Source organism: Dipodomys ordii, unplaced genomic scaffold (assembly GCF_000151885.1).
Source record: "Dipodomys ordii isolate 6190 unplaced genomic scaffold, Dord_2.0 Scaffold21, whole genome shotgun sequence".
Taxonomy (NCBI): Eukaryota; Metazoa; Chordata; class Mammalia; order Rodentia; family Heteromyidae; genus Dipodomys; species Dipodomys ordii.
This window is the reverse complement of record NW_012267237.1, coordinates 6,518,560-6,542,835: the sequence shown is the minus strand read 5'-3', so window position 1 is coordinate 6,542,835 and position 24,276 is coordinate 6,518,560. Positions and strand designations below refer to the sequence as shown.

The window sequence follows — 24,276 nt, the reverse complement described above, 5'->3', positions numbered from 1 at the left end:
CGGGGCGTGGGGTGCGCCCGCCTCTCACCGGCGGGGCGTAGCCGTGCTCGGCGTCCCCGTCTGCCTGACGGGCTTTGCGGGTTACAGTAGGGTGTCCCCCTCACGGGGCTCCGAGTTGCACGGATGGCCCGGTGGCCCGCTCAGGTGCGGCCAGTCTGCGGCGGGACGTCGCCCCTCCGCGCCGTGCCGGCGGGGCCGCAGCCCGTGCAGGTGTGCGGCCGCGCGAGGGCCTGACCTGCACCCCCATCGACACAGCACCGCGTCCCCCGCATCGCCACTGCCTCTTGGTTTTGTTTTTTAATAGCCTGGGGCGTATTTGGTGTGGGTTTCCGAGCCTTTTCAGCCTCAGGGGACAGGAACTTGCCCCTGCGCTGTTTCCCGTGTTTATTACCTACTCGAGAATGTTGGCATGAACGCACAGGTGCTTGGCTTTCAGACGCGGTCCGGATGGTCGATCCATGAATCTTCATATTTAACCCCCAATATGTGTCGGGCTAGAGGCTAGCTGCACATGGAATCACACCGCCATGTACCGAGCTCAAGGCCTGGACGCCATCTCGAAGCCAGTGTGCCATCACTTCAGCCACAGAACCAATATCATTGAGTTTATACTTTTAGCATTTAGCATTTTAGTCACTGCCTTTAGCTTCAGCTTCAGATCTGTTCTTGAAAATTGCTCTCTGGTTTTATTTATTAACCAGAAGGAGGCACCTGAAGCCCAGAGACAGTATGAATTAGTTAACCTTGTATTGTCTTTGACTTTCACGTATAGACTCCTAAATGCTCAATGAAAAGAGTGGCTACTGCAGCTCTTATTTCACTGTAGTTTGGCGTTCCAAAGAGTACACCTGGCAGAAGTTTCTTGCCGTTTATTTGTATTACAGTAAATAGTCTGCCCAAGCTAAACAAGGACCAATAAAACAGTTATAGAGCTGGATGCTGATGGCTCATGCCTGTAACTAGCTTCTCAGGAGTCTGAGATCTGAGGATTGTGGTTCAAAGCCAGCAGCAGCAGGAAAGCTCTAAAGACTCATCCCCATTAACTACTAAAAAAAAGCTGGAAGTGGAGCTTTGGCTCAAGTGGTAGAGCCCTAGCCTTGAGCAAAAAAATGTTGGGGATAGCACTCAGGCCAGGCCCTGAGTTCAAGCCCCAGCACTGGTACCAATATATAATATTCGGAACAGTCTTGACTTTAATTTTGAATGTTCAGTGACTAATTTTCACTAATAAAAGCAGTACATCTTTATCAAATGGAGCTTATCGTTGGACATTGGATTTACATAGTCCTCAAAAACCTAGGCAATGGGTACAGATTTTCTTTGTAAATTTATACATTTGAAAATCATGCAGGCATAAAAAGTTGAGATTTAGTAGTTTTTGTCAAGGCTGTTGGTGTTGCCTTTCTTACTTTAATTTTTGTGTACTGGGGTTTGAACTTAGGGCCTCAGACTTGCTAGGTTGGTGCTATACCACTGAAGCCATGTCTCCTGTGCTCCTTTTGGCAGATTGTTTTGGAGATGGAGTATAGCAACTTTTCAGCGCGGGCTGGCCTCAAATTATGATCCTTCAGCTTATAACCTGAGTAGGTAGGATTACAGGCATGAGTCGTCAGTATTTTGCTTTGACATTGTTTTTCTTCACAGATATTTCAGTAGCTTTGCATAAAAAGTTCAATTTTAGTGCTTACAAAGTGAAATGCACACTTCTGGTATTCATACACCTGCCTTTTACCACTGTTCCCTGCTCTTAGGTCCAATTCTGGCTTTTTGTCAATACCTACTGGCCCTATTATTGGAATTCATCTTCCTTCTGTATCTCTCCATATTCCCACTGTGTTGTGTATAGTATATCCTTTCTCAATCTGACCTGAATCTGCCTCCACTGGACTCTACCACTCACGCTGGTGGCTAGATGGCAGCCTTTATGTATTTTGCTGGTTTCATGAGAGGTTTTTTTTTTTTGGTCGTGGGGCTTGAACTCTGGGCCTGGGCGCTATCCCTGTGCTCTTCAGCTCAAGGCGAGTGCTCTACCTCTTGAGCCACAGCGCCAATTCCGATTTTCTAGTGTCTCACGAATGTTCCTGCCTGGGCTGGCTTTGAACCGTGATCATCAGATCTCAGCCTCCTGAGTAGCTAGGACTACAGGCATGAGCCACCAGCACCTGACTTCACGAGAGGTTTATGTGTGCATAGGTGAAAAAGAATTTGGATCATCTGACTTGAGTATATTTAATGAACTCTACATGAGTCAGTGAAAAGTTTTGAATATCCATTCAATGGAATATTCAGCCACAAAAAGCAATAAAGTACTGATAGAAGGTACAGTGTAGATGATTTCTTGTGGCCGTTGGACTAAGTAAAAGAAGTTGATCACTGGGCCCTGTTGGCTTATGCATGTAATCCTCGCTACTCAGGAGACTGAGATCTGAGGATTGCGATTTGAAGCCAGCCAGGTCAGGAAAGCCTGTGAGATCTATCTCCAATTAGCCACCTGAAAACCTGAAGTGGAGTTGTGGCTCAGTGGTAGAGTGCTAGTCTTATCCAGAAAAACTCAGGGATAGTGCCCAAAGCTGGACATCTGACTGAAAAACAAGTTGATCTCAGAAGGCCACATACAAAGGGATACCACTCCTGTAAATCTGGACTAAGTGACTAGAGACAGTAAGGATTGCTTAGGGCTGGGGGGCAGAGGGTTGATAAGGGGATGATGGCTGAAGGCTAAGGGGGGTTTCTTGTGGAGCTAATGAAAATGTTCTAAAGTTGACTTGTGCTACAATCTGGGAAATGGTGGCTTAGTCATACAATAGTAGCTACTTTGGTGGCTGAGAACTGGAGGATAGTTCAAGGCCAGCCCAGGCAGAAATTCATGAAATTCCTTCTCACCCTGGTCTATGGCATACCTGTCACCCCAAAGTATGTGGGAGGATCTCAGTGCCAGGCTACTCGGAAAAGACTTGGTGAGGTCTCTGTGAAGGGAACTGGATGCCTATGATCCCAGCAATGACAGGAGGCCTGAAAGTGGGTGGATGGGCTCAAGTGCAGGCTGGGTAGGAAATCAGACCCTGTTCTAAAAATAACCAGCAAAAAGCAGAGTTAGAGGGGTGTCCCTGTGGTTTCTAACTAGTAAGTACAAGGCCCTGAGTTCAAGCCCCAGTTCTGGCATATGCACACACATGGGGTACCAAGATGGAACAGCGGGTTCGTGGTCCAGAGGCAAGGAATGTAAATAAATACCCTAGAGCCTCTAGGAGGTAGTCAGCCCTGCCCAACTCATGTAGAATCTGCCCTCCAGCACTGAATGGGAATAAATGGATGCAGTGTTAAGCCAGGAAGTGTGTGGCAGTTTCTTTCAGCAGTTTAAAATGAGTGCAAGCAGTGTTTTTCATGATTTGCTGATAAGCTCTGAGCATCACCATCCCCTCACCTTTTCCTGTTAGCTATGGTTTCATATCCACTTGGTACACTGCTGCTTCAGGACCAAGGTGCTCTGGTTTTCTTTGGGGCTCAGCCTGGCTGCATGTGTACATGATATCAAACAGACCATGTGGAGGCTTTCCTTGTTCAGAACATAATAGATGACACACTCTGCTTTCCTGGTGTCTGGACATACACTCACTTATTCTGTCTTCACAATATCCCTGCGAACCCACGTTATAGTCACAGACTCAGCAAGGAGAAGGGATTCCCGGTCACATTGTTAATAAAGGAACAGAGGTGGCATCTTAGCCTGGGCTGGCTCGCTGAGAATCTGCACTGTGTTGTCATTAATTCTAATATCATAACATCATAACCTAATTTTCATATCCCATTAAGAATGCATTTTGGAGGACAAATGCAAGAGGAGAATATTTAAGGTGACATTCATTTCTCTGTAATCAGTGATTAGAGTTCATCTGCTTTATTCTGTGCTTCTGATAGCTTTGTAACAATTTCTTTCTGTTTTGCATCTGCTTTAAAGACTGTGGCCACACTTAATGAAAAGTTTGGAAAGACCTGTTTGTGTGTGTGTGTGTTTTTTAATTGTCCTTAAGTCGTTGTACAAAGCAGTTTATGAATATAATGCATCTTGATCAACATCACCCTTTCAACATTCTCACCCATCCTTCTCCAAGACCTGCTTTTAAAAAAAAAACTTGTGTTATTTCAAAATTGCATTTGGGCAGCCAAATTACAAATGATAGAGAAATTTTGGTGTACTTATTTGTTCTTCATTCAGAACACAAAACTGGTTTATGGTTAAAATATGCACTAATGGATATTGAAATAATAAATTACTAGATAGACTTGAATACTCTTAATATATCTTCAGGATGATTCCTAGACACAAATAAAATCAATAATTGGGAAGAAAAGATTTCACTTTTCTGTTAGTAATGAATGTTTCCAAATCACTTTAGTTTTGTAAGTGGAACTTACTTAGAACTCACGAATAATTTTATACTTGTAATTTTGGTTTTATTCAACTAAACTGTCCTTTAAAAGTATGAATTTGTTAGAATTGTAGGAAAAGGGGTTGTAGATTAGCTCAGGGGTAGAGTACTTACCTAGCATGTACAAGGTGCTGAGTTTGATTCCCAGCACCAGCGGGGACGGGGGGATGGGGGTGGTGAGGAGGGAGTAACAAAATACAGCCTTGGGTTTCAGATGTGGGGCTACATGCAATTCTGTTTGCTTTCAATATAGGTACAGCTACCTCAGAAATGCCCCAACAAGAAGGACCGCTGAGATTTCCTCCTACTAGTTTGGAAGTGGAAGGCCACAACTTGAAGAGAAGCAATTGGGGCATTTTATGTACTGGGATTGTTGGGGGGGCTCTAGTGGCTGTGTACGCTATAGCTACACCATTTATTACACCAGCCCTCCGAAAAGTTTGTTTGCCTTTTGTACCTGCAACCTCGAAGCAGATTGAAAATGTCGTGAGGATGCTGGGACACAGGAGAGGCTCTCTGGTGGACATTGGCAGTGGTGATGGACGCATTGTGAGTAATGCCCACGCCTGGTCAGGTTTGGAACCAGAATCGATACAGTGTCAGCTTATATGCACCAGATCTTGCTATTGTCGCCATTTTTAGGTATCCATTCCAGTGTATTAGGTGCCTTCACATTGAATGTACATTCACATAACCAACACCACCACCAGTCTTAGAACTCTTTTCATCTTCAAAATGGAAACTAAATTTATTAAAAAGCAGTTCTTGCCGGGCACTGGTGGCTCACACCTGTAATCCTAGCTACTCAGGGGGCTGAGATTTGAGGATCATGGTTCAAAGCCAGCCGAGCAGGAAAGTCATGAGATTCTTGTTTCTGATAAACCACTCAGAAAACCAGAAGTGGAGCTGTGGCTCAAGTGGTAGTGCGCTAGCCTTTAGCTGAAGAGCTCAGGGACAGTGCCAGGCCTAGAGTTCAAGCCCCATGACCCCCCCCCCCCAAATCAGCTCTTTGTTCCCTTCTTTCCCTCTGGCAACCACTAGCGTAGATTCTTAAGATATTGGGAAATAGGCCAGGCACCTGTGGCTCACACCTGTAATCCTAGCTACTTAGGAGTCTGAGATTGGAGGATCTTGGTTCAAAGCTAGTCCGGGCAGGAAAGTCTGTGAAATTCTTATCTCCAATAAATCACCAGAAAGCCAGAAGTGGTGCTGTAGCTCATGTGGTAGAGTGTTAGCCTTGAGCTGAAGAGCTGAGGGACAGCGCCCAGGCCCAGAGTTCAAGCCCCATGACGGACAAAAAAAAAAAAAAGATATTGAGAAATAGATATGTTAATCAGAAGGAAGGTTTTTATTTTTTTGAGACAAGGTCTTGCTATGTAACCCAGGCAGCCCCCCCCCCCAGCTCATGAATGGTGGGATTATAAGCGTGTGGCACAATGCGTGGTTAGAAGGAAGGTTTTGAATATGTATTTGAATTCTTCCCATATTCAAACAGTACTTTTGTGGCTTCTAAGAAGATAATTTCCTTGTGGCATTGTGTGGCTTGGGAAGTGAGCCACAGTGCCAATTCCAGATTTTTCTGTTTATGTGGTTCTGAGGAATTGAACCCAGGTCTTCATGCATGCTAGGCAAGCACTCTACCACTGAGCCACCTTCCCAGCCCCTGATGTGTTTTTTTTTAAAATAGTTTATTGGACATAAAAGTCTCACAGAATTTCCTCCCTGGGTTGGCTTTGAACCTCCCTCTTTGTATCTCAGCTGCCTGAGTAGTTAGGATTACAGTGACCCACCAGTGCCAGACTTCTCTAAGTAGTTTTTTTTTTTTTTTTTTTTGGGTCTGGTTGTGGGGCCTGAACTCTGGGCCTGGGCGCTGTCCCTAAGCTCTTCAGCTCAAGGCTAGCACTCTACCACTTGAGCCACAGCGCCACTTCGGGCTTTTTTCTTATGTGGTGCTGAAGAAACGAACCCAGGGCCTTGAGCATGCAAGGCAAGTACTCTACCACTGAGCCACCTTCCCAGCCCTCTAAGTAGTTTTTATAATTGATTCACACTATCATGTACAGCTCTTGAGAAGCTGTCTGATGACTTTTCTGCCTGGGCTGACCTCAAGCAGGGATCTCAACCATCTCAGCCTCCCAAGTAGCAAAGATTAAGGTATGAACTGCTGGCATCTAGATGAGAATTTTTTTTTTTTTTGGTCAGGGGGCTTCAATTCTGAGCTTGGGCACTGTCCCTCAGCTCTTCAGCTCAAGGCTAGTGCTCTACCACTTGAGCCACAGCGCCACATCTGGCTTTTTCTATTTATGTAGTGCTGAGGAATCGAACCTAGGGCCTCATGCATACAAGGCAAGCACTCTACCACTGAGCCACCTCCTAGCCCCGAGAAATATTTTTATAAATGGTGTCTTCAAATGCAGTGCTTTTTGACAGGTTGTTTTAGGATTATAAACCATAAGTAGGAAATACTCATGTTATTTGGCCATGTAAGGTGACTTTCTTCTTTTGGACAAATCCTTCTCTTCAGGTGATAGCAGCAGCAAAGCAAGGCTTCACAGCTGTTGGTTATGAATTAAATCCCTGGCTAGTTTGGTACTCCAGGTACCGCGCATGGCAAGAAGGTGTGCATGGCGCCGCCAAGTTTTACATTTCAGACCTGTGGAAGGTATGTAAGGTAGAAAACTCAGGTGAAAACTCTTAAATTCACAATTAATATGACGAATGACTGATGTGTATTAAAAAATTGAAATCTGAATGCATATTTTGAAATAATGAAATGCACACATATTTTAGACTTTTTATTTGTTTTGGCCAGGGCCTAGTGCTGTCCCTGGGCTTCTTTCGCTCAAGGCTAGCACTCTACCACATGAGCCACAGCACCACTTTTTGGCTTTTTCTGTTGGTGTGGTTCTGAGGAATCACTCAGGGCTTTATGCATGCTAGGCAAGCTCTACCACTAAGCCACATTCCCAGCCTTCATGTGGAACTCTCATAAATTATTCTGGGTACCTGTTTGACCCTTCCAGGTATGTGAGACAGATAATTGAGAAAAGAAAGAATGTGCTAACTATGCTCTTGTGGTTACTTTTTGTCCTCAGAGGATGAGATACTTCCAAATTTATCTGTACTCTAAAACCCTGTAATATTGCTTTAGGAAAACTCCATAAAATGCTTTTTCTTAAATAAGAATTTTTCATTGTAATATTGCCATCAGTTGCTTATAAAAATCCACTTGCGTTTTACTTGCGTTGTTTTTTTTTAATACCATATATAAGTAAACAGTCTCTGTAGAGTAAGTAAGACTTTTATTGGGCAATAAGAATTTTGACTGTCGAAGCACTTTTACCCCCAGTTTGTCAACTGTTGAAGGACTATTTTATTGCACTTTCTACATAGTGTTTCAGAGAAAAGGAAAAGGATTAGAATTCTAAGGATGGTGGTCGAACACAAAACTGGTGGCTTTGAAATCTGCTGAGTTCTTGCAAGATGCTTTGGTGGAGTAGCAAAGGACCGTGTGACTCAGTGCCAGGAATGGCCAGCAGTTGGTCACTGGGAGTCCTTGGCCATTCTGACCCAGAACCTGAGGCATGCCCTACCTGCTGTCCCCTTGAGGACAAAGTCACATGTGTTACAGGGATGCTTTTGGGAGACTGGTAATTTGTATTAGTATAAGTGAAAATGGGGACAAGTCGCCTTTTTCTTTGTGCCATCTTGAGGAGGACATTTTTTTTTTTTAGAAGTCTATAAAAGCCCACCATTGGGCAGGATGGAAAATTCACATCTGTGAAAGAAGTGAGTGTCTGGCTTTTTAGGACTAATCTGCTCATTGTTTCCCATCTCATTTTTAGGTTACCTTTTCGCAGTACTCAAATGTGGTTATTTTTGGCGTGCCCCAGATGGTGAGTGTGTTCTCCGGTTCTCTGTATGGGCAGGTGGTGTCACAGGCCCCCTCGGCACCAGTATTCCACCCCCGGGTAGAGTGATGGCCTCCTAGAGACTTTGAGGACACTTGGGGTTTCAGGTCATTGGCTTAATAAAATACTACAAGTCCTTAAAAGTTTAGTCATAAATGATTCCGTCATATTTTCAAACTTTTGTTTCAGATAAAAATCTCATAATCCTTAAAATTTCCCAGTTTGAAAACTGCTTTATGAGGTCCCAGTGTCGAATGTAGTTTGCGATTTTCATGGCGGCTCACTTATACCCAGCCAGAATCACATGGGGAAGTTAATGGGATGTTCCCTTTGAATTGATCATTCCTCCAATTTTGCTAGAAGATAATTTTCAGGGTGGATGAGCATTGACTAGTTTCAATTTGCCTCAATTGACTGATTTGCCAAAGAACTGAATATTGAACTTTGATTATGTACTTTCAAAAGTGAAAATGCCACAGTATTGTAGTGAAAATGGTCCTCTATAGCCTTTAGAAAGATGGTCAGGGTGGGATGCTTTTACTGTAATTGCTGGCTTATAGACCAAAGAATAAATCCCTTTTTACTCTTCAAAGTCTGTAATGATAGCTATAATAATCTTGGCAGAATTGGATGTTTGCTGAAATGGCACTATATAACTGATATCATTTTAAGTTTTAAAAAGGAATTTTGTTTGTTTTGCTTTCTTACTTATACCTTAATTTTTATAGAAGATGTTTCAGTGCTTAAGAAATGTACTGTTACTATTGGGAATTTTAATATAATACCATGTTCTTTAAATTTAAGAACAATTTGGAAATGCCTCAGTTGCACATTCTTGAAAAGTGACAGAATTTTGTATGCTTGTGGTTGATATTAGGCCCGAGATAAAGGTCAAACTTGGATACCTATACTTTTGTCCTAGAAGTAAAGACAGGTTGGAAGCATGGTTCCTGGTCCTTTGAAAACAGCTTTTGGGACCATAGACTAGATGCAGAATTTTGATGGTGATTTACTATTTATTAGAATATTTTAGTTTTCATTCTAACATGGAATAATTAGTATTTTGAAGACAAGTAACTCTTAAGTTCCACATTTTGTGAAAATAGCTACTCAGGAGAATGAGATATGAAGACTGAGGTTTGAAGCCAGCCCAGGCAGACAAATCTGAGTTACTCTTTACCAGGATTTCCGTGTTCTCTGGAGAGACAGGATATTTAATGGTGTGGATTCTGAAACCATACTACCGTGCCCCAGTTGGGGGCAGCAGGGGCCTGTGGTAATGCCATGGCTACCTAACTTGTCCTGGCCACTGTGCTTCCTGCTGTCAGGTCTGAGACGCACACACGATTTTGAGCTGTTTCCTTAGCGGTGGTGAGAGTCTGGTTATTTTAATAGTACTTTTGCAATTATTGCCCGTTCTGTATATAGACACCTCATAAGCAAGGAACTTAGAGAATCCCAAGGAGAGCAGGGAGCAGCTGAAATACACACAGGGACTCTCATTTTCTGTAATAATAGAGATTCAGCCAACCTGTTTTCCATGTTAGCGGGTTCATCCAGATACAGAGAGCACAGCCAGCTTCTGTTGGTCTAAAGGGCCCACTTTCAACTCTCATCAAGCTTTGCCTAAGAGGAGGTAGTGGGGAAGGGGGCGAGGAGAACATGCTGGCTGGGAAGTTGGAGGCCCGGTCTGCCCTTCAAGAGTTGGGTGACCCTGGAAAAGTGCTTTCTCCCTGTTTGGGCCTGACTGTGTCATGCATCTATGAAACTGTATTCCCATTCTTTGGGTGCTGGTCAGCATTCTAGTCGTGGCTGGATAGCTCAGCAAAGCTAGCATCTGTGAACTAATTCCCGTCGTGTCTGATGGAGGCTGGTGACTGGATTGCCAGGAGGAGCCTTGGGAAGTAGAGCAGGACACCCTGCTGTTGCAGTCCTCAGCCCTGTTTCTGATGCTCTTCTGATTAGGCCTAACAGCTGTGTGCAGTTGTAGCCGACAATGGAGCTACCATTATCACACTCATGTATCAAACTGGCATGAGGAGTTCATGTGGGTCTGGTAAACCCACCACTAACATGGCAAGTATCCTCATTAACACAAGCCTAAGGCTCTTCAAAATCAGAACACATCATCATTACTCTTGTTTAAATCCCTTCTGTGAGAATGAGGTTCCCCATCCTCAGGTGAGGTACTCTGTTCTTCTTTGCCTGCTGCCTCCAACAGGCTTTGCTCTGTCGCTGTAGTATGAACCTAAGAGCTCAAGGATCTGATGCTTAGCCATCTGTGCTGTTTGACCTCTAGCATGGCATCACTGGGCACAGAATAATCACTCAATGAGTACTGTTTGTTTTTTATGGTACTATTGGACTAAGTGCTTTGATCTCTTACTTGGCTTTTGCTAGTTATGGCAGGTAATCTACCACTTGAACCACATCACCAGTTCTAGCTTTTTTTCTGATTTATTGGAGGTAAAAATCTCAGATTTGTCTGCTGGGGCTGGCTTCAAACCTCAGTCTTCATATCTCATTCTCCTGAGTAGCTAAGAATATAGGCAAGAGCCACTGGTACCTGGCTCAGTAAGTACTATTAATTAATGAATGTGATAGAAATACTTTCCCTAGAAGGCTATAAACTTTCATAACTTAAAAGAATGACTGATTTTAGTTAGGAATTCTGATAAGAGTGACTCCTGAGTGAACAACATACCAGTCTTTCCTTTGTTCCTTGGGTAAGTATGAGCACTGTGATTATTTGGAATATCTCAGTGAATAACAACACTTTTGCCTGGAGATGCTTTGGTACTATTGGGGAGAGAACATATTACATCAATGTAGAATGTATCGTACAGTCAAACAAAATGAGTCCTGCGGAGTAGTTGAAGCAAAGGAGGAGTAGTGAGGGAGGGAGCCGTGCATGCAAGAATGGTCAGCAAAAGGCGGCAGTTGTGAAAGGGCTGAAGGGCATGTGTGTCTGCTGTGCTTGGGGAGCAAGAAGCACATGGAAGACCAGTAAGGCTGGGCAGCACGAGGGATGAGAGAGGCCTGAAGGATGGATGTGTACTGTTGTTGAGGACCAGGTAGAGAACTCTCCAGAGCTGAAAAGAATCACAGGTTACTGCTTGGAGCTGACCTGGGAAAACCTAGTGGAAGCCAGGAGGGAGGCGCTCTTGTAAGTGTGCAGGTGACTGGTATTGAGACTTAGACCAGACTAGATGAGCGGGTGAGAAGAGATCAAATTGTGGATGATGCACTGTAAAGATGGATGTTTAATAGGCAGATCTAGCGTGAGAGAGGAGTCCAGAGCGGCCCATGGTGTCTGGCTGAGCTCCTGGCATTGGAGGTGCCAAGACCTCAGCTGGGAGAGGCGCAGGTAAAGTTGACTGAGGAAGTACAGTATGGGCATGGGAAGTGTTGAGTGTATGTGGGCCTGGAAAACTGGGTAAGCAGTCTGGAGAGAAGGTGGTGGAAAATGAACATGTTAGCCATCAGTGCACAGATATGAGGAAGCCCAGGAGAAAGATCGCCAGGATGAGCAAAGGTCTCAGAGGAGAGTCATCCAAGGCCCAGGCTCTGTGCTAACATTTGAGGTGTGAGAAATTAGGGGTGGCCAGCCAGGGACTCGAGAGGCGCCTGGTGGCACAGCCAAGAGGAGCATATGGGGTCGTGGGTCAGTGTTGATCACGGTCAAGCCTGGTTTGTGTCATGGCTTCAAGCTGATTCTAGCTTGTGTTTAAAGCTTTGAAGATTCAACGAGAATGTGATGAGTTTGTGTCACTTTGGAGCCTATAATTATATGAATAATTTTGAATTGTATTAGACAGGCATGACACATCACTGCTTCTTTTTGTGTATGATATCAAGAACCAGACTCATTGCATATTTATGTGTAATTTAGTCAGTTCATTTCTCATGATTGAAATAGCCCCTTTCATTTTTAGGTTTATCTTGACTTAGCATGTGACAATCATTTTGAAATAAAAGAAACAATAAAAGAGAAAAGAATAATAATAATGAAAATACGCTTACAATTATTTTTCTTATGAACCAGATTTCCATAAGAAACCTCTGATATTTTGGAGAAGCACATATTGTCTCGTCCTTTGCTTATTAAATTTTCTCTCAAAGAATAAAACTTTAAAAAAAAACTTTACTGGCTGTTAGAAAAATAGAAACTTCCCATCCTTAATAGAATTTATTCTTTGTTATCTTGGTATTGATTCTAGTGATGAATTAGAATTTTGGCTCACTCCAGCAATAGTCACATGGAGGAATTTTTCCTAGCCACTTTTCTAAGATGTAAGTAAACAACAAAACCTCTACAAGAGCATTATTGATTTGTCTTGCTTTAGTTGGGTGTGTGTGTATGTGTGTAAGTTGTGTGTGTGTGTGTGTGTTGGTCCTGGGGCTTGAACTCTGCCTGGGTGCTGCCCCTGAGCCTTTTTTTTTGTGTGTGTGCTCAAGACTAGCACTCTACTCCTAGAGCCATAGCTCCACTTCCAGCTTTTTTGGTAGTTGAGCCTTTTTTTTGTGTGTGTGCTCAAGGCTAGCACTCTACTCCTAGAGCCATAGCTCCACTTCTAGCTTTTTTGGTAGTTAGTTGAAGGTAAAAATCTCAGAGACTTTCTTGTACAGGTTGGTTTTGAACTGTAACTCTGAAATCTCAGCCTCCTAGGTAACTAGGATTATAGGCATGAGCCACCAGTGCCCAGCAAGTTGGTGACTTTTAAAGGGACTGGGGAGTAGTTTTTGCCTAGATCTTGGTTTCTAAGCACCATTTTTTACTAAGAAGAACTAAGAATCTTTGAGGAAGGACTGATCCAAGGCAGGAGAAAGGAAGATACACCTGGAACATCTTATTGAGCCAGAATATAAGGAAGTACTCAAAATATTTTATAGGAATATGTCTGAAGGATTGAGAAGCCAGTTGGAGGAGGTTTTCAGTGGCCAATTTAGGACAATCTGGGCATTAGAATAAGCAAGGACATTAGTGGATTATTACCCACTGAATGAGTAATAATGCGACTGCTTATACCAGGTAGTTATGGATACATAGTCTGAGGGAGAAAGGAAAAAGGAAAGCTCTTTCTTACAGTATAATGATAGTTATACATCTGGAAGAAATAATGGAATTAGAAAATTGCCACTTTGTAGTTGCTATAGTAAAAATGGCTTCCAGTCAGAATCGTTAGGGAAGGCAACTTCCAGTGCAGGGATGGTCTAATAAGTAATGATGTTTAAGTCACCCCAAATTTCTTCCCACAAGCAAACTTAATTACTGCATTGTGGAGTTACTGTATTGACCACAAACTGCATGGTTAATACCAGCACCAGGAGCAGAAGAATCTCCTGGGCTTCTGGAGTCTTAGTAAGTTCACAGATGCATAGCTGTGGCATTGCCAGACACACATGCACCTAGCACATCAGGAGCACATACCAGGGGATCCCAAAATATGGTTCATTTGGTCCTTTGTCAGGAAAGACAAAGATAGAAACTGTTCAGATAAAAAAGACTAGTGAAATGCTACTACCACTAAATGCAAAAACTGACCCTGGACTGGATTCTGTCCTGAAGGAAATTCTATAAAACACTATTGAGCTAAGGAAATAATTGGAAATGAACTTTATAATTTGGGGTGGGGCCGGGCGCTGGTGGCTCACGCCTGTAATCCTAGCTACTCAGGAGGCTGAGATCTGAGGATCGTGGTTCAAAGCCAGCCCGGGCAGGAGAGACCGTGAGACTCCTATCTCTAATAAACCACCAGAAAACCGGAAGTGGCGCTGTAGCTCAAGTGGTAGAGCGCTAGCCTTGAGCTGAAGAGCTGAGGGACAGCGCCCAGGCCCAGAGTTCAAGCCCCACAACCGACAAAAACAAACAAACAAAAAACAAACAAACAAAAAAACAATTTGGGGTGAGGGGGTGGCAGGGAGGGAGGAGTTGGGGAGGTGGGGCGGGAAGGGATGGTATAGGAAAAAGGAAGGGTAACAATGCTCAATAGGAAATGTACTCATTACCTTACTCATGTAACTGTAACGCCTTCACAATAAAGAATATATATTAAAAAATAATTGGGGTGTAATTGGGATTAGTTGGGATACAATGCTAGGTTTCCTGAATATGAAAACTATGCTGGGATTATGTAAGAAGATTTTCTGTTTCTTAGAAAATACACCCTGAGGGGCTGGGATTGTGGCTTAGTGATAGAGTGCTTGCCTAGCATGCCCTGGGTTCGATTCCTCAGTACCATATTAAAAAAGCTGGAAGTGTGTGGTTCAAGTGGTAAAGTGCTAGTCTTGAGCACAGAGAAGCTTAGGGACAGTGCCAGGTCCTAAGTTCAAACTCCAGGACTGGAAAAAAAAAGAAAATACACACTGAGGCATTATTGAAATAAACATGGATGTAAAATGCAACTACTTATCAAATAGTTTAGAAAAAGAATTCAGAGAAACAGAAATAGAACAAACAATAAAAATGACAAAATGTTAGAAATTGGTGAATTGCGGTAAAGCTGTACATTTCTTTGCAACCTATCTATAAACTTCACATCTTAAACTAAGAAAGTGGAATTTTAAAAGTATTTTTAGGGGCTGGGAAGGTAACGCTTGTCTTGCATGCATGAGGCCCTGGGTTCGATTCCTCAGCACCCCATAAGCAAAAAGAAAAAAGCCGGAAGTGGCGCTGTGGCTCAAGTGGTAGAGCTTTAGCCTTGAGCTGAAGAGCTGAGGGACAGCGCCCAGGCCCAGAGTTCAGGCCCCACAATTGGACCACCCCCCCAAAAAAAAGTATTTTTAGGATATGAAAGTATTAATTATTTTTAGGAACTGCAGACAACATTTAAAGCAGTTGTTAATTAAAATGTCAATATTTCTAGCAAATGTTAAAATTGCCTCATTGGTAGATTAATAATAAAATGATTTAAAAGAGGTACGTTAGATTGTCCAGGAATTCATTATTAAGGCTGGAGGAGGTGTAGCTTCGTGGTAGAGAGGTACCTAGCATGTATGAAGCCCTGTACTAACTCATCAGTATTTTATGACATTTAAAAACTTAGGAAATATTTCACAGTATCTGTACATGTTGATACAGTATGTATATATTTTTTATGGCCTACCTAAATCACATTTTATTGACTGTGTATGTTGTTGACATTAAAGTATACCATTGCTGTTGGGGAAAATAATATTGCCAGTTATAATCCTAAAATAATATAAATTGTATAATGTATCCCAGTGTTGGAGATACTAAACATGTTGGAAATTGTTTAAATTATATGACACAAAGTATTCTAAAATGTTAGGTGACTAAATCTATTGTCACATCATGGTTTTAGTTAGAAAACTGGAAATCAGGATTGACAGTACTAAAACTAGCACATTATATAATTAATAATCGGTGATATTCTTACAACTGCTGTTAATGTGTCTTTTTATTAATAATTTGTTTGATAATGTATATGTGCCTTACATGATATTTTTTCTATTTTAAGAAACTCAATAAACATAGAAGGGCAACATGGAATCATTTCTCTGTCAAATCATTCACTTAACTAATGGTTGCTATTATTCTGCACAGATGCTGCAGTTGGAGAAGAAACTTGAACTTGAACTTGAGGATGATGCAAGAGTCATTGCTTGCCGGTTCCCTTTTCCTCACTGGACACCAGACCACATCACTGGAGAGGGGACAGACACTGTGTGGGCCTATGATGTGAGCACTTTTCGAGGAAGGGGAAAGAGCCCTGAAAATTGAGCACCTTCAATTGGTCATTCAGATAGAAGCCTCACTAAAAATCTTTTTCTGAGTAAAGATTTCATAGATACTTAGTTAGAGCTGTGTCCTCAGCTAAAGATTCTTACTTACAGCTGTAAGCTAAATATACAGCTGTCAGTGAACATGTTTTTCTTTAAAGAAGAATGCAGATCACTATTCTTCCTGTAGCTTTTAGAGAAAACAAGTTAAGAAAACAAGTAGACTTAAAATCTACTTTCATTGGAATATTCCAATAAATGTGCTGTCTTTTCATATACTGGAATGCATGAAAATGTAAATAAATATGTCCTGTTTATGGATCAGAAAATGTCAACAGCTTTTTACATTATAAGCAGTATGGTTAATACTACAGATGAGGACAAATAATTTTATTTATTTATTGGTCAGTCTTGGGGCTTGAATTCTGGGCCTGGGTGCTGTCCCTCAGCAATTCAGCTCAAGGCTAGTGCTCTACCACTTGAGCCACCGCCCTACTTCTGGTTTTCTGAGTGGTTTTTTGGAGAGAAGAGTCTCCTGGCCTTTCCTGCCTGGGCTGGCTTTAAACTGTGGTCCTCAGATCTCAGCCTCCTGAGTAGGATTACAGGCGTGAGCCACCACACCTGGTGGACAAATGATTTTTAAATAGAGTATGTATTAGGAAAAATTTGCTGTTTTCTGCAACTTCATATGTAAGATTTATCTCTTTTCTATACTTTATGGCAAAATTAATTTTCTAAAGGACTCAGAGCTATTCATATTTTATAATATTTATAAGGAATGATTTTCTCCAGGGCTAGATTGTTGTTTAATTGAAGATATGTATATTTATACAAGTATATATGTGTGAATGAGTGTGTCAAAGTTGTGTTATAGCTTTAACTGGTAGTGCTGTACCTCTTGGGGTAACTGTGCATACAATTGATAGCATCTTGAATTTGGTGAAATTTGGGATTTGGAAAAGATTCCTAACACCATGGAATAATTGGTAAGGCTTAATAATAAAATAATGATTGTGAACTTCACTCGGAGTCTGGCCTGGGTTAAGATCTCTGCTCTGTCCTCAACAGGGGTCCTTGCACAACACATTATTGCCTCTGAGCCTTGGTTTTCTGCATATCTCTGCCACTGTAGATAATGACTCACTGAAATTTGCGAAGCTCACAACATAGTCTTTGGTTCAGTAAATGGCATTCAGTATTATGTTAGACACTAAGGAAAAGCTTATGCATGGAAGTTGCAGATTTCTTTTCTTCTTTTTTTTTTTTTTGGGTACTGGTACCAGGCTTTGAACCTGAGGCTCTATTTCTTAACTTTTTAGCTGAAGGCTGATACTCTACCATTTAGGACATAGCTCAACTTCTGGCTTTTTGGTGATTAATTTTGGAGAAAGAGTCTTGAATATTTTTCTGTTTGGGATGGCTTTCAGCTGTGATCTTCAGATCTCAGCCTCTAGATTAGCTAGGATTATAGGCATGAGCCACCAGTTCCTGGCTTGCATATTTCTTCTGCTAGTGCCTTTTGATTTTTATAAGCAGCTGTTTAATATTTCTCACTTATGAAGACAGTCTTGACTGATTTAGATAAAAGACAAGGGAAACTTTTGAGTAGATAAGCTTCATATTTCTAGAAAATGAATATTGAGTGATGTTTCAGATAATCTACTTATCACAGAGAAGAATTGAACTCAGTAATAAACCCATAACCTAAATGCCAAACTGTCCTAATGAAGACGCAATAAAAAGTAATGATTGTATCTTTAAACTGACAAAGATATGGTCAACTTGATAATTTCCATGTAAATGAGAACTATTTGGGGATATATTCATTTAGTCAGTCATTTACGTATGCTTTTTTACTCTGTAAGGTCTATTGGTTCAGGTTAACAGATGTACCAGGCCCCCATGGATTCATAGGATTTCTATTTTGGAAGCAGGAGACAAATGAGAGAGAGAGAGAGAGAGAGAGAGAGAGACTGTATTGGTGGTTAATTGGAGATAAGAATCTCACTGACTTTCCTGCTCCAAGAAAATCTTAAATCTTCAGATCTCAGCTTTCTGAATAGGTAGGATTATAGGTATGTGCTACTGGCATTAGGCTTTTCATTTTCTTTTCCTTTCCATTTCTCCTTCTCTTCCCTTCCCTCCCTTCCTCCTCCTTCTCTCTCTCTCTCTCTTTCTCTCTTTCTTTCTTGCTTTCTCCATCTCTCCTTTCTTTCATCCTCCCTTTCTCCTTTTCTTTTCCTTCCCTTTATCCCCCCCCTCCCCACTTTCTCTTTTTGTGGTACTAAGGATTGAACTCAGGGCTTCAGGCTTTTCAGATGGGTATTTTACCACTTCAATCCAAATGGCTGTCCTGTCAAACCCCAGTGCAAATACAAACATAGATTTTAATCATCTAAGCTGCTTTTTTGAAATTGGACTGTTTGGACTGGCTTTGAGGAGCAAGCCAGGGTTTTGGATGGATGCTAAAGGGACAAGAAGTTTAAGTTCAATAGGAAGTATACTCTTAAAAAACTCATTTAAGATGATTGCCTGTCGATTAGCGTGTCCTCCCTGGAGATGTGGGCCAGAGGCTGCCACTTGGTGGAGATGTTGCAGAAGGGATCGTCCACAGCAGCAATGGAGTCCTACGAGGACCCAAAGTGACCGTGAATTTTCCTGTCCTAGCAGGACTGCCAGCATCCTTTGAGCGGACCTCAGCGGAGCCTCGAGGCAGCCTTCCGAGACAGGCGTTTCACACAGCCCCACACAAAACCACACAGCCACAAACATGAGGCAGATATGGCTACTTTTCACTCTGATACTCGGAAGTAGTCAAAATGTTGGTAAGCTGATGAATGAAGGTGCATGGTATCAGCACAGCAGCCATGAAGAGAGTCCTCAGAGAGGAGAGCTAGACTTGGGAATTTAAGAGGATTTAGGTAGAACAGTGTTTGGAACCAAGAGTGGGTGTGTGTCAGTACTGGTAATTCCTTGTTACTTTAGTGACACTGCAGCACCTTGTCACAGGAGCAGCTGCCACCAAACACTCCCCAGACCTCCAGTGGATGGAAGCAGGATTGGGCATCTGAGTCCAGGCCGACTGTTGGCTGGCCAAAATAAAGCGGCTGGCAGAAAACTGAGATGGGTACTCAGATGCCACATCAAGGATTTGATCTAGGTGACAGAGGAGTCAAAGTTGAAGGTCCACGGTGGAAGAAAGAGGAACTGCAGCAGTCATGAGAAAGATGAGGCAGAACAGACTTTTCTGAGCAGGCCATGTCCCTGAAGGGGTGGGCTCGGCCAGGGGCCTCATCCACCTCCATGGGCAGGCGTCTGGAGCAGAGCCTGCAAAGAGTGCTGAGCCTTATCTGGCCCAAGTAGCTCTCCAGATCTGCTCAGACAGAGACCCGTCATTTGAAGAACTCTGCTTATAAAGAAGGTAATTTTATGACCAATGAAAATACTACTTTCATTGCAGGTATTAAGCAAAAGGAACAGAGTGGGTTGTATATTTAAACAGAAAAATAGTTATTTATATAAATGTAAGAGTAGCTACACCCAAATAACACAATAAAGTTTCTCAGGTAAACTAATTTCTATTGATCTGAGAATCCTCCTAGACCTTTAGACTGAGGTGCTCTGTAATAATGACACATTATGATTGTGACTCTATTGGAATTGTCACACTTGGGACGCAATGAACTGAGGCAAATTGAATATGAACAAAGGGTCATAGAACTTTTATAGGTGAGGGAAATTAGATGTCTTATTTTTCTAATTTAATATTACAGTATGAACATTATCCTGGAAGGATTGATAAAACAATGGCTCATTGATCACTAGGTTTAATTCAAGGATGGAAGGAAGGAATTAGGTTAGTTTTCTTCTCTGTCGTATTGCAGGATGAACAACTGAGCAGCCGAATTATGTCAGAAAAAAATATATATCTCCAAAACTTGGTGGATAGAGCCTCATGGTGGGGTCTGAGAGTTTTCTGTAAGTAGAGCTTTGAAGTGCTTTTCATGTGAGCTGTAAGTTAAAGGAGAGATGGTGTGGCAGGATGCAGTAGGCTGAACCCTGGTAATGTGTAGCTAGCAGCTGGCTAAACTGCACGATGGTAAAGCTTGAAGGTTGCTGGTGACCATCCCTTCTGCTTCCTCTATACCTTGTCCTTGGTACTTACCCTGATCATTTTATCACATGGTTTTTGTTCATGTATCTACTAATCAGTATTAAGGACATTTTGCTGTTCTCAAGCACATTTGTATTTTTTTTTTTTTTTTTTTTCGGTCGTGGGGCCTGAACTCTGGGCCGGGGCGCTGTCCCTCAGCTCTTCAGCTCAAGGCTAGCGCTCTACCACTTGAGCCACAGCGCCACTACCGTTTTTTTTCTTTTTGCTTATGTGGTGCTGAGGAATCGAACCCAGGGCCTCATGCATGCAAGGCAAGTGCTCTACCACTGAGCCACCTTCCCAGCCCACATTTGTATTTTTTAAGAAACCCTCTAATATCAATTTAGCTTTAGTAAGACTGGAAGAGATCAACCGTCCTGGAGAAATGTCAGGATACTTGCTTCCATCCTGGCCCATATCCCATCCCAACCTGCCCACCAGCACAGTCCTGGCATCTCAGAAAGGCAAACCAAGGTCACCATAAGTTTTCTTTGACTTGGAAATGTTAGAAATGTTAGGGATGTATAGTATATCTGTGTATAGTATATCTGTGACAAGGATATCTCTGTGAACTGACTATCCACCATCCTGTAGGTTTTTACAAATATTTAAACATTCTGCCAGGCACTGGTAGCTCATGCTTGTAAACCTGCCTGCTCAGGAGACTGAGAGCTGAGGGTCGTGGTTCAAAGCCTGCTCAGACAAGAAGTCGGTGAGACTCTATCTCTAGTCATCAACAACAACAACAACAAAAACAACATCGAAAGTTCCAAGTGAAGCTTTGGCTCAAGTCCTAGATTGTGAGACTTGAATGAAAAAGCTAGGGTTGTTACCCAGGCTCTGAGTTCAAGCCCCAGTACTGGCACCAAAAAAAGCCCCCCCAAAAATGTGTTCTCATGGTCACTCTGCAATGAAGGTATGACACTTTTGGGTGTATTTGGCAAGGCACATGCACTAATTAGTAAGGAGAGAAGTTGGGCTGCCTGATACTAAAACCTGTATATTCTCCTCTGTTGCACCTTTGGGGATTGGAAAAGCTTCATCTACCATTGAGTCTATCCCAGGCCCTCAGCAAGCTCTGATATTAGCAGCATTTGTGTAACTCCAAAACTTGGGCTCTATGCCTCTTTCAGTCAGAAGCCCCCTATTTGCTCAGTGTGGTCTTTGATGGGAAACAAAAGTAAGAGAAGAACAAAGCCACAAATGTGACAGAAATCTGCCCACTTGTATGTAGGTCACTGGGATAATTTTTTTTTTAATTGGTTGGTCGTGGGGCTTGAACTCTGGGCCTGGACACTGTCCCTCAGCTCTTCAGCTCGAGGCAAGCACTCTACCACTTGAGCCACAGAGCCACTTCTGATTTTCCAGTGGTTAATTGGAGATAAGAGTCTCATGGCCTTTCCTGCCCCGGCTGGCTTTGAACCGCGATCCTCAGATCTCAGCCTCCTGAGTAGCAGGGATTACAGGCATGAGCTACTGGTGCCTGGCCTGGGGCAGTATCTTCTAAGAAGTGAACTCACAACAGCTACACATCTCCCTCACCTAAAGGCAGTCCGTGGAAACACATCACCTATATTAGAAAATTGATAACTAAGGACACACGTGGTGGCTGCCATGAGAAAATGCTATAGACTGGGGCCTTAAGAAAATACGGTGTGCACCCGAGCACATGTGTGCACACGCATACAATGGAATTTCGCTCATCCATTAGAAGAAATGATTCTATATCATTTGCAAAGACCTGGAAAAACACTATGTTATGTAAGTCAGACCCAGAGATACAAAGGACACGTGTTCTCCCTCATACGTGCAAGCCAGAACTAATTTGCGATGTGGGTTGCATGCAAGTGTGCACCAAGTACATTAGTTGAAGAATGTTATTTGTAAAGGAGAATTCCAGTGGTGTAATTCCTTAGAAAACTAGCATTCCAGCAAGGTGAATACCAGGAAACTAGCACTTGAAAAGTGTGGGAGGAAGTCTGGAGGTGAGGGAAAGAGGAATAAAGAGCAGAAGGAGGGCCGAGTGCAGTCATGATGGTCAAGGGCGTGACACTAGGGAAATGAAGGGGGGGTGGTTGGGAGGGAGGGGGGCGCATGACACAAGGCGCCTTATATCAACTTGTTGAATGGTAACTGCTTTGTATAATTACTTAAAGAGAATAGAAATGTAATGAAAACGAAACCAGGAATTCATTTCCTTCAGCTCTTGAGGCTGGAAGTCTTGAGTTGGCTGCTCCCAGGCCTCTGACCTTGGCTTGCAGATGGCTGTGCCTGCTGTGGCCTCCTGGTGTTTCCTCTGTATACTCCTGCCCCTGGTGTCCAATAAAGACACCACGCAGACTGCATCAGGACTCATTGCACTGACCCTATTTTAACTTAATCGTTCTGTTGGAGACCCTCACTCCAAACAGTCACCCCCTGAAGCACTGATGGTTAAGACTTCAACATATGCACTGGGAAGGGGGAAAGACATCATTCAATCTATAACAACATGTCACTTAGCTACAGATTATTATTATTATTAGTTTATTATTTGTGGTGGTTCTGGAGCTTGAATTCAGGGTCTGTCTCTGATCTTCTTTTGCTCAGCTAGTGCTCTAGCACTTGAGCCACAGCTTCACTTCTAGTTCTTAGTGGTTAATTGGAGTTAAAGTCTCACAGAGCCAGGTGCCAGTGGCTCACGCCTGTAATCCTAGCTACTCAGGAGGCTGAGATCTGAGGACTGTGATTCAAAGCCAGCCTGGGCAGGAAAGTCCATGAGACTCCAATTAACCACCAGAAAACTGGAAGTGGCAGTGTATTAGAGTGCTAGCCTTGAGTTGAAGAGCTGATGGACAGCTCCCAGGCCTGGAGTTCAAGCCCCAGGACCAAAAAAAAAAAAAAGTCTCACAGACTTTCTTGCCTGAGCTGGCTTCAAACCACGATGGTCAGATCTCAGCCTCCTCAGTAGCTAGAATTACAAGCTTAAGTCACCAGAGCAGAGCCTGGCTTACAGTACATTTTTTTTTTCTTTTTATAATCAGTCACTGGACAGAGCCTAATGTCATCAGCTGGAGGCACATTGGGTGTGCTTGGTATGACCTGTGAGAAGGGCTGCTGCAGAGTGACATGGACCAATCCATGTGTGATTTCTACAGCACAGGCTTCTCAGCTGCCACACCCCCTCTGCAGCACGGCTCACCATGACTAGCCTATAGGGAAGCAGTATTGCTGGGAGGCCATTCAACGTGGGTGCCACTTTGAGATGAGAACGTTAACGAACAAGAGCTGTACCTGGAGAAAACTTGGAAAGTCCACGCAGCTGCTCAGTGGTACTGAGACTGTCCAAGGGGAAGGGAATAAAAACAGGGGACACCGCAGCACTGATGAGCACCAGCAGGGCTGAGCAGCACGGGAGGACTTATCATCTCATCGCACACTTAGGGCCACACAAGGTGGGAGGCTCCTGTTGAGAGGCACAAGGACTCCACATTTTCCTCAAACACAGCATCAACATCTTCACCTTGAGAGCAGTGCCTTTGCTTGCTAAGGTTCTCATTCTGTCTTAATGTAGAGCTCCATCCTTCCCCAGGAAAAATCAGATGTGGGTCAGCCCAGCTTCTAGGCGGGTCTGCATCATAGCAACAGGTTTCCTAGAAGAGCAGACTGCTGTCAAATGCAGAAAACCAAGGGCAGGACAGTGTGCCACTTGGCCTGAAGTAGGACCTTCACATGCTCACATTTGCATGCACACATATGTGTGTATGTTCAAGTTGTGAATATCGTGCCAGAAATAATCTATGAATAAACAGGAAATAGATGATAGCTTTTGCTTCTGGGAGAAGAAGAGTCCTTTGTTGTATCATTTAAAATAATTTCTGCACTTTTAAATTATATATATACACACACATACACACACACACACACACACACACACACACACACATATATATGGCTGTTATAGTTTGGATTTATTTTTTTCTGGTCATAGGGCTTCAACTCAGAGCCTATGAGCTGTCTCTGAGCTTTTATGCTCTGCTACTTGAAACATGGCTTTTTT

General features: G+C 42.8%; 1 protein-coding gene across 1 annotated transcript in view; it reads left to right on the top strand.

The window, feature by feature from the left end:
- Window positions 1-16,360, top strand: part of Fam173b (family with sequence similarity 173, member B) — a 16,730-nt gene extending 370 nt beyond the window's left edge. Inside the window, exons 2-5 of the mRNA XM_013013854.1 lie at window positions 4,684-4,979; window positions 6,955-7,092; window positions 8,276-8,326; window positions 15,909-16,360. Of these exons, the coding sequence (XP_012869308.1) occupies window positions 4,684-4,979; window positions 6,955-7,092; window positions 8,276-8,326; window positions 15,909-16,085 (662 nt within the window). The 3' untranslated portion in view covers window positions 16,086-16,360. The remainder of the gene's footprint in view (window positions 1-4,683; window positions 4,980-6,954; window positions 7,093-8,275; window positions 8,327-15,908) is intronic.
- The last annotated feature ends 7,916 nt before the right edge of the window (window positions 16,361-24,276 follow it).